This window comes from Furipterus horrens, unplaced genomic scaffold (assembly GCF_987537825.1).
Source record: "Furipterus horrens unplaced genomic scaffold, mFurHor1.1.pri manual_scaffold_5, whole genome shotgun sequence".
Taxonomy (NCBI): Eukaryota; Metazoa; Chordata; class Mammalia; order Chiroptera; family Furipteridae; genus Furipterus; species Furipterus horrens.
The window spans coordinates 136,349,785-136,366,215 of NW_028327175.1; the positions used below are offsets into that span (position 1 = coordinate 136,349,785).

General features: G+C 41.5%; 1 protein-coding gene across 2 annotated transcripts in view; it reads right to left on the bottom strand.

The window, feature by feature from the left end:
* DNTT (DNA nucleotidylexotransferase) overlaps positions 1 to 15,486 on the bottom strand; it is a 31,463-nt gene extending 15,977 nt beyond the window's left edge. For both annotated transcript variants that reach the window (XM_090279235.1, XM_090279234.1), the window contains exons 1-6: positions 15,249 to 15,486; positions 5,522 to 5,696; positions 4,665 to 4,790; positions 2,695 to 2,865; positions 1,587 to 1,658; positions 300 to 423 (exon numbers count right to left, since the gene is read on the bottom strand). In XM_090279235.1, the coding sequence (XP_090135361.1) occupies positions 300 to 423; positions 1,587 to 1,658; positions 2,695 to 2,865; positions 4,665 to 4,790; positions 5,522 to 5,696; positions 15,249 to 15,451 (871 nt within the window). In that variant the 5' untranslated portion in view covers positions 15,452 to 15,486. The remainder of the gene's footprint in view (positions 1 to 299; positions 424 to 1,586; positions 1,659 to 2,694; positions 2,866 to 4,664; positions 4,791 to 5,521; positions 5,697 to 15,248) is intronic.
* Positions 15,487 to 16,431: the final 945 nt, after the last annotated feature.

A 16,431-nucleotide genomic window follows, 5' to 3' on the forward strand; every position in this document is an offset into this window, starting at 1 on the left:
TTATTTGATTTATTTCCCACTTAAGAACCAATGTTACTTCCCTTTTATAGATTAAATAACTTAGCTTCAAAAATTTTAGCCAACTTATTCAAGATCACATAGCTGGAGAATGCCGAAGACAGTATTCGGATCAAGGGCTGTCTGATTCCAGAAGTGTTTGCTTTTGACCATAGTATGGAAAGAGGCTAAACAAGCAACTTAGCTCACAGAGATTTGAGTTGAAATTCAACTCACTTAGCACTCTACTACAACTGCCCACCCATGGGAGCAGCAGAAGATTTTTAGGAGACACAATTTACCTGCTTTCTGCATTCGTGTGAATTTCAGGGTTTCATCTGACCTGATTTTACTCAGGGTTCTGAAACCCATCCTGAACCATTTCTCAGATGTCTTCAATCCCACTCCAAATACAGAAGTAAAGAGCTGAAACAAGGAAAGACATGCCTTCAGTCTAAAATAATCATGAAAATGAAGTGATACTCTTCAAGGTTGAAGCATTAAGAAAAAGTGTTTCTCCTAAATATGACAAGCGGGTGGGCGATAATAACTTTTTTAGAGACATTTTTGTTTCAGGAAGGTCCTTTCCTGATAAATGAAACAGACACGAGGAGGCAGGTTCTGGCATCTGCACAGGACTTCCCTGTAATCCGATCATGGGATGGCCCGCGCTGTCAACACGCGACAGCCACTCTGCCTATCAGGCCCTTTGCTCGGCCGAGGTCCCTTACACACACTCGTGCTCTGCATGTTTATCCTCACCATTTAAAGAGGGATGTGCATGTAGGTTGTATAAATTCTCCTCCGTTACACAGCCAGTATGTGGCAGAGCCCGGACTCAAACCCGATCTGCCTGCACTCCAAACCCAGACACCTTTTAGGCCTGTGAATCACTTCTGAACTGAAGGGACTGGCAGAAGTCTCCGCAATCCCAAGATAAGAAACATTGGGAATAATGAACCCTGCTTCAAAGTAGGCAAGGATGCAGCAAGGAGCTTTCCAACACAGGTTTGCTCTTCTAGAGAAGGTTTGTTTTGTCCCGTGGTGGTAGTGTCCCCATGATGTTTTTACCCATGAGTGACAGACCCTGGAAGGTAAGGTAATTTGTATCTCATCATAGCATGACAATAAGCTCTAGCGCACATACTTATCTAGGCATCTGCTTCCTAGACCATTGCTGTAGACTGAATTACCTCTCCCCCCAAATTCATATGCTGAAGTCCTCCCTAATGCGATGATATTTGGAGATGAGGCCTTTGGGAAGTAATTAGCTTTAGACGAGATCATGAGGATGGAGCCATAATGATCGGATTAGTGCCCTTATAAGAAAAGACACCAGAGAGCTGTTTTCTCTCTGTGTCATATGAGGACACATTGAGAAGGACACCACCTGCAAGCCAGGAAGAGGCCCTAAGCAGAACCCAACCATGCTGGCACTCTGATCTCAGAATTCCAGCCTCCAGAGCTGTGAAAAAAGAAACTCGTGGCGTTTTGTGAGGGCAGCCCACGCTGACTAATACAGCCACCTAGAATAAGTAACAGAATTAACTGAAAAGACATTTTCAATAAATATATGTAAAATCACTTACTTTGAAGGACTGATATCGTTCATCATTTAACACAGCTTTAACTTCAGAACTTTCTCCATCTTCAATAATTTCCTGCAAAGACAGTTGGAACATCTTTTAAATGAGTGATGTTGGACAATCACAGTCCAAGATGCTCAAATTCACAGATCTAATAGCCTGACTTTTCACAAAATGCACACCCATTGTGTGGACAATGTTTCTCTAGTTTCTCTAGAGAAAATAAAACACCTCCCCATAATCTTGAAAATCCCAGGTCATTATATTTCCAAGGATCACTTTACAATCCTCAGGAACAAAGGTGCAGAATTATTTGGGTCCAAATCCACAGAACCAGAACACCAAACAAGAATCTTTACTGTGTCTAAATATTTGTGGTAATTTTCTTTTCAATGCATATGAACTTGTTGAAGTAAAGTAGACTTTTCATCTGAGTGGATTAATTTTGGACCCATTGAAAAGCCAATCCAAATTTCAAGGCCTTATGATATCTGGCTCAGAGCCATCTCTACCTTCCTCTAGATAGAGTTAGGGTTATTTTTCCTGAATAAGTGACCTTGCACTTGACTATATTGAAACATATTCCTGGATGACTCACTCTACTTGCTGGGGAAACTTCAACATCATTAAACAAATGTACATGCAGAAATGCAGAATCAGCTCCACCACCCACCACCATTCTTGAGGGTGACATTCCCTGATGGAACTGGGGCCCTTCACTGAGCCTGTATCTGAAGTCAGACCATTCTCTGCTGTTGAGCTTTTAGGTTACCCAAGTTTTTCACTGTGATTGATAATAATGCAAGAAAGCTCTTTTTTCCACTTAGCTGGTCCCACATAGCTCCAGTTGTCATAATATTGGGTATGAATTACATCTATCTAGCTATCATCTATTTATCTATTGATCAACTGATACATCATCTATTTCTATCTAATCTATTGAAAGAAAAATAAGTCATGAATACATCTATATAGTTGACAGAAAACCCGTTCTCTCTCTCTCTCTCTCTCTCTCTCTCTCTCTCTCTCTCTCTCTCTCTCTCTCTCCCTCTCCCTGCCTACCTACCAACCTTCCTATTAGGAGGTATGACAAGTCACATTTCACCCTTACCTCTATGATACTCTTCACCTTGTCCCCCAAGCAGGGAATTCCTTCTGTGTCCTTCATACTGATGATTGTGAATGGCAGAGATTTGAGTACAGAAGCTGCTCTCATAAATGCTACACAGGAGCCTTCATTTTCTCTAAACTCACAATTCTCAGCCAGTACCTCAAAGGCATCCTGAAGAATAAAACCCAGTGAGTAAAACACAGTATGTCCCATAGCCCCTGATCCAGTGGTCATTTGCAATGTCTCTTGCTCTCCTTTAAGTATTGGAAAGCTGCCTGACCTTTTCCTTGAAGGTCGGGATTGGGTCTTCCGTACCTTTGCACCCCTCTGTTGTTTGACAAGTGGAGTTGAATTGAAAAGACAGGCCACAGAGTGCTTTGTGAGGAAACTTTGAGTTCACTGCCATTAGATATTCAGGAATTATTTAATTTAAGCATGATTTTATGCTCACTGCATCCTACTAGTCATTACTCAGCATTGCCAGTCCTTCCCTCTTTGCTTGCTGACTTTCCCACCAGCTTGGGGCCAGGGTTCTGCCTTGATCACTGACTGGGTATCCCCATCTCTTAGCTTGTATATTTTTGAAAAACCAGCGTCAGCACTTAACACAGGCTCATTGAATGACAGGTGTAATCAGGTGGCATAGACACAAGGCTGGGGTTATTTAAGGTAGAACATGTTTGCACTTCTAGCCGAGGAGGAAGTAGCTGCAGCTGTGTGGCATTGTGCTAATGACGCCCAGCAGCTGCCAATTCCCGGCCTTGCTCGCACGTGTGGAGCTAGAAAGCTAGAGATGAGGCATTTGTATTCAGTATAGTATTGCATATCCCTGGCTGGTTTAGCTCAGTGGATTGAGCGTCGGCCTGCGAGCTAAGTGTCGCTGGTTCAATCTTCCAGTCAGGGCACATCAGAGAAGGAAAACTCTGACTCCAAAAAACCTCCGCTGCCTTGCGGCATACCTCTTCAGGGGAAAGGCTAAGGGAGTAAACCCCGACAGAAAATCCGGAGCCGGAGTCCCTAAGGCGGTTTGACGTTGTAGTCAACACCGGCAACTCCTGCGGCGCACCTGAACCCAAGCTGTATCGACTCCGTCTTTCCCTTGGACCCTTCAGCTGCGAAGAGAGGGGGGGTCTGCTGCATGGGCAACAGCAGACCCTCCATATCACCCTGCCCAGGCTCTGTAGCTTCAGCTTCACTGGAGAGGACACTCCAGCGTCATCACAAGATGTCGATTCAACACGGGAGGAGACAGATACCGTGTCACTCCCGAGTCGGACTGCACAGCCATTCTTGGCAGTGCAGATAGACTCTTAAGAAGCTACACCATTGTCTCTCGAGACGGACGGCTGCCGACGACGAGTATTGCATAGTTTATCCACCCGATGACTGACTCTACACTGGAGGAAAAGCAGTGGTGGGCTTGTTAGGCTCATTTGAAATGCAGCTGCCAAACTTCAGAGCTGGATAGGGCTTTAGAAGTGTTCTAGCTAATTTCTAATTGAACAGATGAGGAATTGAGGCTCAGAGAGAGAGGAATTAACTTCCCCAAGCTAGCTAATATCAGAAAAGCAAGAATCTAGGTCTGCTGTCTCTCAGTCTTTTGGTTTCCCAGCAAAGACTGTTTATGCATTATTGCTATTTCTATGTAATTTGCTCTATGTTTTGGGCTAATTATAGTATTTGATTTTTCAGAATATTTGCCTTTGACAAGTGTTGTGCCCAATAATGACAACTCTCAATAAATAGTAATCTATCATCTCTAAAGAATATAATCCAATTATATTTGTTCATTTCCATGAAATAAGTAAACCCATTCTTGACAGAAAGAAAAACCAGAGATCAGGTTTTTTGGGGGGGATGAGGTGAGCGTGGGGAAAGGTTTCCTAGCTTTTCAGAAAAATCATCGTTTGTAGATTCATTGAAAGGAGCTGCAAGCCCTCCATTTGCTCTGGTGTTGTGAAGCCCGTTACCGTGAATCTGTGGTTACAGTTGTTTAAAGTGGTTCTTCTCTGACACGCGTACGGAGAGATCTTTACAGCAAGTGGTGGAGTCTCCCGGGGCTCTGGGTTGGGGCTACCTGAATAGTCTCCTCTCACCTAAACAAATGCACAAACATCTGTTTTTAAGAACAATCAACGGTAATAATAATAGATATGTTTGAAGAAAAAATTGGAGGCAACCTGATGGCAATTATTTCCGAAAAGAAGATAAAATTATAGGAGAGTCAAATTTTATGTTATATGAATCTCTAATGTTTGAATCTGCTATAATTAACATGTATTATTTTTGCAATCAGAAACCCTCCCACAAAAAAGGACCATCAATTAAATATCATTTTCATTTTTCATAAACTTAAGTAGTTATGGTCTGAACCTTCTTCCTGAAGGTTCTAGCACATTGGTGAATGATTCTGAATTAAGGTCTTAATTTTCTGATTGTTTTTTCTTTATGAATGGTCATAGTAGGAAACAAAATAGGAACCCTTTACTTCTCTGGCTGCCAGAACATGGAGGCATCAATATTTTGAAGTATTTGTGTATAGACCTCTTCATAAAAATAGCTACCATTTATTAAGTGCCTACTATATATATACAGGTCAGGCTTTGTGTTAAGTGCTTTACATCTATGTTATTTCAATCCTCAAAATTGTCTTATAATGTAGGCACTATTGTTATATTATAGAGCAGCAAACTGAAGCTCAGAAAATCTAAGTGACCTGCCCAAAGTCACACAAGCAGTGAGCAGAGAACCCAGGTCTGTTGATTCTGTAGCCCATGTCCCTCACCATCAAGCAAAGGACAATGGGAGTTACAACCATGCCACTTACGGCCAGCTGGTGTTTTCCTGTCATTTCCACTGGTTTTCCTGCCCTCATGCATTCTATGAGCCAGGAGACATCGACGAGCTCCAGCTGTGGGCTGGCTTTCACATTCTGCACCTGAAGCCACTCCAGGACATCTGAACCAGAGTTGTTTTCTGCCACAATGTGGGTGACGGAATCACTGCAGAACGCAAGACAAAGTTACCAGCTGAAGGGGCTATTGGAATCAGAAGCTCTCCTCTTTCCTCTAAGTGTTCAGAGCATCCCATTTAATGGGGAAAGACACATGCTAGACCTGACCACGGGCACAGAGAAGGTAAGCCTCCTTGCAAAGGAATTCTCTCTATTTTAATTAGTGTAGCAACAGTGGTCTATGTTGCCCATCAGGTGCAAGAAAAGTTAACAAAACATTAGCAAGATTGTGGTGTCAATGAAAAGCCAAGGCCCAGAGAATGTGGAAAGATGAAATTGGTTTTAAAGTAGCACCTAGCACTCTGTAAATGGCTTTGGTGTGCCATTTCATTTTTATTTGTTGAGGGTTTTAATCCAGTGTCTTTCAGACCCTTTGTGACCCATGGTGAGAAATACATTTTATATCATGACCCAAAATACAAATAGATATACATGTAGATATGCTTGTAACCTTCCACTATACTGACCACACTGCCCATTAATAGGTGGTGACCAGCGTGTGGGAAACAATGCTTTACCTGTTTTTTTGTAATGCAAGACGGTTCAGGATATTTTACCTAAAAACTACTGAGCACATACCATGTTTTAGCACTGTCCAAGAACTTCGCACACATCATCTCACTTAATACTCATATAGCTCCTCAACTAAGTGTTATGTCATTCACACTTCAAAAATGAGGAAACTGAAGAACAGAGAGGTTACATGACATCCTGAAGGTCACACAGCTAGTAAATGGTATTTATCCTTTTTGATGATATTTTCTGGATCAAGTATGTTATTTCCAGTTGTTGTTGTTTTTTATAAAGATTTTATTTATTTATTTTAAGAGAGCGGGGAAGGGAGGGAGAAAGAGAGGGAGAGAAACATTGATGTGAAAGAGAAACATTGGTCAGTTGCCTCTTGTGTGCACCCTGACTGGGGACCTAACCTGCAACCCAGGCATGTGCCCTGATGGGGAATCGAACTGGTGACCTTCCAGCTGACAGTTGGATTCTGAAGCTGGCACTGGGAGAGAGACAGGGGCTGGGATCAGAGCTGAGACCGTGTGGATGGCCATAGGCCCCGGCATAGGTAAGTCGTGATAAAACATTTTACAAGAGTTAAGGGAAGATAGCTAACTGCTTCCCTATTCTAGGTCCACATAATTACAAAAATTATTTATAATCAACTTCTTGAAAGGTTGTTTATGTAAAGACTTTAAGAAGACAAAAAAAAAAGGATTAATAGAGCTCCAAATCCAATTTTTATTTCTTCCCTTTATTATCATAATAAATACTATATTGCATTAAGTAGCATATTTAATATAATATCTATCATTATTATTATTATTTTTAGGGTTTTATTTAAACCTCAGAGGGGAAGGAGAGTCACTGCCACTAGTGTATTCTGCTAACAATTTCTTATTGCTGTGTTATGGCAGCTATTTGTCTACTTGCTGGTACAGTGGCTTTCTTCCTGCTCTAAGGACTCCATCATTGAAAATGTTAATAATATTGGAAAATTACTATGTGTTCAAAACTACAGTAGGCCCATTTCATACATTACTTCTTTTATTGTCAATAACACTATGAGATAGATATTAACACACCCACCTAAACATGAGAAAAGAGATCCTTGGAGATGTAAAAATCCACCCAGCTAACAACTAGGGGAGCAGGGCTTTGAACCTAATTCTATTTTAATCCAAAGCTTGTATGTTGAACAAAATTGAACCACCCCTCTGTGACTTTGCATTTCCTCCATGGCTGTGTAGACAGCTGCTCATTTTTGCAGAAAGAACATCTGGATGAGTATCATAATAATAAAAACCTCTGTTTTGCACCAAAGGACAGCAAAAGAGATACAATAACACTTCCTATATAATGCCATTAGCCCGCTGTCCCTGCTTCCGCCACATACAATTTATGTTTTGGTATTTTATGTCCCATATCATATGAACTACAATAAGACTGCAAGACATGTAGAATTGTCCCAGAAAATCTGAAAGAACATTTGCCATAGTTACACACCAGGCTGGAGAAGCCACAGGCAGGCTGCCAGGCTCTCTGAGCGCCGGGCTTTGCCTAAACCTGGGAGGGAGGTGGGTTTGCCGCTGAGCAGCCCTGGAGCTCATCTTCCAAGTTCAGGCCCCTCACCACCCACTCTTACCACCACTATTTCCTCACCCAGGGTGTCTCTGGACTCAGCCCTGCCTCTAACAGAGACATCCAGTATGCCTGGGAAAGTCGGGGAAAGAGTGGCAGTACAACACATAGGCATATACAAAAGAAAAAGTCCAAAGAGAAATAATCCAGACTCTTAGAAAAATTAATAACAACTACACACATGCACATGCACATGTACACAGTTGTCCCTTGGTATCTGCAGGGGATTGGTTCCAGGACCCCATAGATACCAAAATCCTGGATGCTCTAGTCCCTTATATAAAATGATGTGTTTACCTATAACCTACACACATCCTCTCATATACTTTAAATCATCTTTAGGTTAGTTACACCACCTAATACAAGGTAAATGCTATGTACATAATTGTTATACTGTATTGTTTAGGGATCAACTTTCTGGAATTTTAAAGTTATTTTCCATCTGTGATTGGTTGAGTCTGTGGAGGGGGAGCCAGCGGATACAAAGGGCCAACTGTATATTCTTAGGAGGTGGGCAATATAATTTTAAATGAGAAAACTGAAGCTTGCGGAGGTTACATGAAGCCAGGATCCAAACCCAGGTGTGCATGACTCAAGCCATCTCTTAACGTTCTTCTAGACTGTGGTTAGACTCCTGTGTGAGGTTTTGTTTGTTTTGGTATTTTTCTGTGTTTTCTGTCATGAACCATATATCATCTTTTTCTGCTTAGGAGAACTAATATACATGAATGTCATTTTTGAGGACAAAAAACAAACCTGGGGCTGGGGCTAAGGTAGTTTCTGCCTTGCCCCCAGCCACCTGGGCTTGCTCCTTCCTTCCTTCCTTCCTTCCTTCCTTCCTTCCTTCCTTCCTTCCTTCCTTCCTTCCTTCCTTTTTAATTCTCACTCAAGGGCATGTTTCCATTGATTTTTAGAGAGAGAGAAACACTGAAAGGTTGCCTTCCATACACGCCCCAACTGGGAATCGAACCTGCAATCAGGAATCAAACTGGTGATCTTTTGGGGGCACAGGACAACACTCCAACCAAATGAGCCACATGACCAGGGCCTAGGCTTTCTTCTTATACTATAAGGTGGGAGACAGCCTTACACAGCCACCCCCAACCTTCCAAAGACCCCAATACACTGAAGAGATGGCTGTTCCTGAATATCAGTGGATTCAATTTCTTAAATGTACCTGCTTTTTAGCCATGACTAACTAATGTTTTGGACTAGGTTTGGGAGGACTTGAATCAATTAAAGCAATTCTGAAATGGAATTTGTCTCTCAGCTTCCCACAGGGCAAATATGCAGAGTCTGTTCCTGCAACTAACTAGTGCTGAACTGAAATGTGCTCCTCACGCCCTCGGGCGTCCCTGAGGGCAGGAACAGTGGGATAATCTGCATCGTTACAGTCTGGGCTATAATCATACCTGGTGCTCAGCACATAGCCAGATTCATAGTAATGGTCAACAGATAGACCATTGGTAGAATGAATAAATGAATTGAAGCTGGGTTCAAATTCAGATGCCTGGGCCTTACTACCAGAGACTCACATTCAGTAAATCTTACTTAGAGCCCAGGAGCATGCCTTTTGACAAACTCCCACAGTGCTTCTGACATAGTCAGTCCTAGTTATCTACTGGTACATACCAACAGCCCCAAAATGTAATGGCTTTAAAAAAAGTAATGATTTTATTATCTCTGCAATTTTGTGGGTCAGGAGTTGAGGCAGCTTGCTTGGGATCCTTCTGTGTGGTGTGGTCCCAATGGAGGTGTCGATGTTCCAGATGACTCCGCATGTCTGACACCTGGGTGAGGGTGGCTGGGAGGTGGGGCTCAATGCATCCATCAACCTGAACACCTTTATGTGGCCTCTCCCAGAGGGGACTCAAACTCCGTACATGAGGTTCTGGGATCCAGGGACCAGTAGAAGCCACAGGGCCTTTTATGACGCAGTCTCAAAAGTCACCTAGTGTCAATCTATTGGTTGAAGCAGTCCCCGATGCAATGAAAAGGGAAATAGACCCTGCTGTCTCTCCATGGGAGCACCCATATTAAAAAACCCACCCCCAGCCCAAGAACTCCACTTTGAGAAACACTGCTGTAAAGAAAGATCTTTCTTTAACTGCCCCACACTGGACATTGGGCTCAGTTACAGCAATGATACTCATTTCTCTGCAGGCACATCAGGTAATTTTAGCAGGCACACAGTTGAACATTTAAAAAGCATGTGGGTTTATTTATATCCACATTTTTAAAGTATGCCTATCAGAACTGGTTGTAATAGGTTTTATAGTTTTTATATTATTCCTTAGGATGAAGATAAATTATTTTTAAGAATTCAGTTTAGGAACAATGAAAGCAAACACATTAAGTATGTAACACATGCAGTAAAAGATACAAGAACCCTAAATGTGGCACTCATAGGTCTGGAAAGCTCTGAATTATGAATTAACTCAAAAATCTTTGTTCTGAATCTTTCTCTGATACCTGTATCCCATCTTTCTTTTCCTGGTTAGTCCTGCCTCTCAGTATATTAGAATGAAGAATGAGGCAGCCGTCCTTTTTGCTTGGAGACAGACTGAGCCCAATCTGGCTTACCTAGTTTTCATGGGTGGTCACCTGCTTTTAGCTTTGTCTTTAAAACTGTTCTCTGTCCCTGGAAAGGTCATTCCTGATTCTTCCCATCTGATGTAAGACTTATTTTGTAAGCAATGACTTTACATAGTAATTTACAGTTAACCTGAGCTGTTTACAGTTTAAAAACCCTCCCTGTCAATTTTCCTTAGCAACTGATCTGTGTCAGAATCCCTGAAACAGAAAAAACATCAAAGCAGTAAAAACAGGTTTCTATTTCCAGCCCCACCCAATAGATTTAAGACTGAGAAGGTTTTGCCTTCATTTTTTTTTTTTTTTTGGTCCATCTTAAGTGGTATTATGCACATTTTCATTAATTTAAATTTTATAAAATTTGAAACAAAGTAATTTGGACGAGAGCAGGATTAAAATTTACATTGTGTGCTCTTGAATTTTATAAAAATAAAGTCTTTACCATTTTGCTGGTTACAGAAGTAATACTGGTGCATTATAGAAAAAAAATGTTAATTACAAAAATTAAAAATTACAAGGTCCTCTGGGTGGTTCCATACTCATGAGATAAATCATTCTTTTCAGCAGATATTTCCGGAAGCCGACTGCGTGCGAGAAAACTGCCAGAATGTGATGGCGGCCCTCGCAGTGCCCGTGCCCTGGGGGAGTCAGGGAGGGGTAGCTGCGTGAGCTGAGGAGCAAGGCCACGTGCAAGACCACGGATCACGCTGTGTTCCAGGGAGGGTGTTCTCTCCTCTAAGAGGGTTTTCAGGACTCTTAGGTCTTAGATATAGAGAAGTGTGGGGAGAAAGAGGTTCAAAGTCAGGGGGGAAAAGTGAGGAAAAAATATAAAGAGAAACCAGTGAAGAGGTGTTTGAACATTGGACCTGGAAGGGGCCTAGAGGTGGACTAGTTGAAGTCCTATTTTCTAGAGCTGGTAGCATCTTTTTCATCTGGTGTTCAGTTTATTTTGCAAACAATGACATAATATTTTGATTTCAGACACTACAAATCTGAAGTAATAGGATATTGCCAAAGATAAACAAAGCTGGACGCTAGTTAAAGCTTTAAGGATAAATTTTATTTAGTAATAACTATTGCAATAAGGAAGAGGAGGATACAGCGTGATTGAAGTTCACCTTCAAGGAAACAGAAAGCAGGAGACCGTTTAAAGGCTGAAGTATATTATGGGAATGTATCCTAAGAATCCCAAAACACCAATTCGAAAGAATATATACACTCCTATGTTCATAGCATAGCCAAGTTATTTATAATAGCCAAGATCTGGAAACAGCCCAAGTGCTCATCAGTAGATGAATGGATAAAAAAGCTGTGGTTCTTTTGCACGATGGAATACTATGCACTACTTAAAAAGAAGGACCACTTACCTTTTGCAATAGCATGGATGGACCTGGAGACTATTATGCTAAGTGAAATAAGCCAGTCAGAGAAAGACAAATACCATATGATCTCCCTTATAAGTGGAATCTAATGAACAGAATAAACTAATGAGCAAAGTAGAATCAGAGGCATAGAAACATGGAACAGACTGACAGCTGCAAGAGGGGAGGGGAGAGGTGGGGACTCGTTGAAAGAAGGTGAAAGAATTAGCCAAAGAACGTATATGCATGACCCATGGACATGGACAACGGTGTGGGATTGCCTAAGGGAGGGAGAGAGGTTGGGCGAAAGGGGGCATAGAGAAAAATTGGAACAACTGTAATAGCATAAACAATAAAATTTTTTTTTAAGGCTGAGGTATATTAAGGGAAAGGCACTGAGGGGCATTAGCGGGGGTTGGCCCATGTGACCAGGCAACCTAGATTTGCTAATTGGTGCTATTCAGAGGAGTAACAAATTTCCTGAATTTTCCTGACAGGAGGCAGTAGTGCTTGGTTAGAGCCTTTACTTCCCCACAGAGAATGGGGTTGAGAGTTCCCTCCTTGGATGTTTGCCTTTCAACAGCTGACTCTCTGGTCGTTGAGAAGAAAGTTTTGGGTGGTTGGGAGACTTACATCTTAAAGAAGCAGATAGAGGATTTATAATTGCAGGGTTTTTACAGTAATTTCTCTAAGAGGGGGTTCAGGGGCCCATAACCCTGGAGAGCCATTCTTCCCAGTCACAATTCTTCCTTCTGGACATGTGAGGATACCGAGCACATATGCTGAAGAACAAAATGGCGTATCTCAGGTATGCCATTTCTAAGCTGTGTGTCCAGGCCCAGGTAAAGCAGGAGTCAGATTTTTCCTCAAATTTAATCCTCCTGGAAGCCAAAGAATGTGCTAGGAAGTACGAAGATTGCTACCTATTTTCAGGACATAATTTTTTCCCCCTTAGCTCCTCTTTTGTCTGAATCCTATTTACTAGAAAGAACAGTTATAGCTAGCCTTTACTATTGAGAAGCATCCTTTCTTTTAAACATCTGCTTTTATTTTAATTTTTTAAATATATACACATTGTAAAAAATTTGGAAAACACAGAGAATAAAAGCAGCCATAATCCCTCCTTACTCTGCTCCCTCCCCAACCCAAAACAACCACTTATAACATTTTGACAGGTTTCCTTCCTGTCTTTGCTCTATTTGTTAATATCATTTGATCTAGTTTATATTGTGGAGAAAGAACCCTCTCCCTGGGGTTTTGCTGTGAAGGTCAATGGATCCAGTTAATTAACAAGAAAACATTCACATTTTACATTTGCATAACTTTTAATTTATCAAAGCAATTGACATCTATCATCATATTTGGTGGTCACATCAGGCAGACCAAACCATTTATCTGGACACTAAGGTCAGAGAGGAGGGGGGATGGGGTCTTGCCCCACATGACATGTCTGGGAAGGGTCAGAGCCAGAATTTGAGGTCTCCAGATTTCTTCTCTAGAGATTTTCCCCTGCAATGATTTCTATTGAGCTTTCCAATTAAAGTCAATATATCTAAGTACAAAAATTCCGTTTGAGAGCTAGGACTCCTACTTCCTGTGGTTTATTTTTGTGCCATAGAACACATTTGTATTTAGTGTGTCTAATGAGCTGCCAGCCTGGGAACTTTGCCACCGTGGCAAGCACAGCCACACTTGCTCACCACGAACCAGCTTCCTCTGTCGCTTGAGCAGCTGGGCGTGGTCCCTGGCAGCAGGCATCTGGGGCTCAGAGCTGCCCCTAGGGCTCTCTTGCCAAAAAAAGAAACTCGCCTCCTATTGTCTCCCCAAGTACCTGCCTCAGCCACCATGGATGTTTTGGTAGCTGTGCCTGTAACTAACCCAGTCAGCCTCTGCTGGAAGTATGGACCGTTCTACAGAGAGTTTTCTATGTAAGTGGTACCCTGACCGTCTGGCTCTCGCCTTCCTGCCTGGCCCTTGCCGAATTTCTTTACCACAAAAAGGCAGTTCTGTATTTGCTAAGACTTTTAATTTCTGTTTTTTTAAGTTCTGGTTTTTGGCCTCGTTGCCTATGTCATCTTGCCCCTCGTAATTTCAACATTTCATATAAGTCTGTAAAATTAGGCAGACTTAACAATAAGCTGACATCTAATGGTATTTTGGGTTTAACATCACAATTGAGATAGGAGTTAAAGAGAAAAAAAGAGGTGGGGAGAAGGGCAAAGGAGGCCATAGAAAGAGGAATCAGATGGGAGAGAGCTCATGGGAGACTCAGGAATTTCTGAATGTGGCACTTTGATAAAAAAATTAAATGTTTCTGTGACATTGCCTTTTCATATGAATTATGGCTCTTGTGAAAATGATCATATCTGATTATTGACTTTTGACATATGTCTCTCAAGCAGTTTGAAGCTGGCATTTCTTCAGCAGGAAAGGCTTGTGAGTTCTATTTTTAAATATGAAAGACTATCTTTTAAATACAAATTTATTTTCACATAGAATTCTTATAGATTTTCCTGAAGAAAAAAAAATGCTGGCAGTCTATTTCTTTGACTATTATAGCCAGCCAATTGTCTTAATCATCATTCTTCATTCACTGCAAGCCCCCTGGCAGTTCAGTTTGGAATTATTTATGTTAAGGTTGTAATGCCATTTAGCTCTGCATTTTATTTTGTTTTATTTTCCCTCTATTTGAGACCAGGGAAGAGCTTATATAACAGTTAGCAAAAGCCATAAGGCTAATTGCTGGGATATAGGTGGGTTTGTGTGTGAACCAGTCCAGGTAGCCCAAGCAGTTGCTTCAACTGCCTTCTTGTCTGGTTCCCTTGAGTGACCTCATCACTCTCAGCATGGTAGCTACCACTCTGCATCAGAGCAGTCCCTGAATCTTTAACTAGCATCCCTCTCTCTACAGACCCCACTCAGACTGATTTTTGGGAAAGCAAGATCAAGGCCACATTGGGGTATCTGTAGTGAGCCAGCTACTGTCACTCATCCTAGCCTGTCACAGACACTGGTCACCTCAGCACAGCCAGATGTTTCACTTAAGAGTCAAGCAACCAAAGCATTCTTTCCACCTCCAAGTAGCTATTGAACACTGTGGTGTTTTGTTCAAACTGGTCAAGAATGAAATTGAGTGGTTTCAGCATTGAATTTTCCAACTAGGTTTCTGTTTATCATCCTTAGATACCAAATCTCATAAAATTAAAAGGCAATTTTTTTTTTTGCTTTATCTTTGGATGATAACAAGTTTCCATGTAATTGTATTCAGTCCCCACTCATCTTATTTCCCATAGCAAACTGACTAAGATTTGTTCCTTGATTTCAAGCCTGTTCTTCCAGTGCGAACATCATGTCTTCCCTACGTAGGAGAAAACACAGGCTCCTTGGGTTTCAGAGCAGCTGTTCATAAAACTGATTCACAAGTGAAATCAGTGATGTCCTACCTGAGCTCATTCTCAACCTTGAATCCTTTCCTTCGAGCCAGCTCCATGAGAAAGGCTCTGCGGGTGGTTCCCATTTTCTTCTCCAATATGAAGAGGACCAAATCTCGGAACTTGATGTCATGAGGAGGGGAAGCCATCGAGGTGCCCATCTGCCTGGGTCTCTTCTTCCGAGGGCCCAAGTGGGCCATTTGCAGTGAATCCATGGGAAGAAGGCTGCTTCTGCTTCTGGCTGTGTCAAAAAGTGGTGTCTCCAGAAGTGAGGGAGAGTCTACCCCTCCTTCATAAAGACTCTGATGTCATCTCACCAGCTTCTCTGAAGCCAGGGCAAGGCTTCCTGGGCCCTGCCCTGGTGATGTTCTTCCTGCTGAAGAGGGATGGGGAATTTTTGCCTCTGATCAGTTCATTTGCCCAATATGGAGATCGTAATGGAAACAATAAATTAATTTTTGTTTTCGTATGCATAATCTCATCAGATCCTCAGAATACTCTTGTAAGAAAGGTAGGGAAGCATCATTTTCCCATTTCATTACCTGTTTGTTTATTTATTTTTTTTGTTGAGGCCCCTCTTGTCTTTGTGTTTTATTCCTTTAAATTTTCCAACTTGCTTGCATTCTCTTCCTCTCATAGACAATCGTTACAATACATTGGATTTCTGTGATTTACATGGGTGTTACAATACTTCATGTGTGATTATTTTGATTTCACATAAATGACATTGTTATACTTCTCATTCTGCTGATCACTTATTTCACTCAAAATTATATTTTCAGATCCATCCACACTGCTCTGTGTTCCAATCTATTGCTTCTAATTGCTCCATAGTACTTCATGGTGGACATTTTAGCTATGTGAGTGCCTTTTACAAGTGAAAAAAAAAAAACAACTATCAGATAATTCACTCAAGATCACAGAATAAGGGTCAGAACAAGATCTTAAATTCCGGTCTTCAGATTCTACATGCCATCTATCTCAGCTTTTTAGTGGGCTGACAGGTTGTCTGGAGAATAGTCTATCACATAACTCAAAAATTGATCTTTGGGTAAAACAGGATGATATTTCAATGAGAATTACTGAGACTTTTTCATAACTTTATGGGCAAATAAAATTAGTGGCTTTCATCAATACACTTGATAGATCTCACATCCTGAACACCTCCTTTGTGGCAAAGCAAGCACCTATAAGC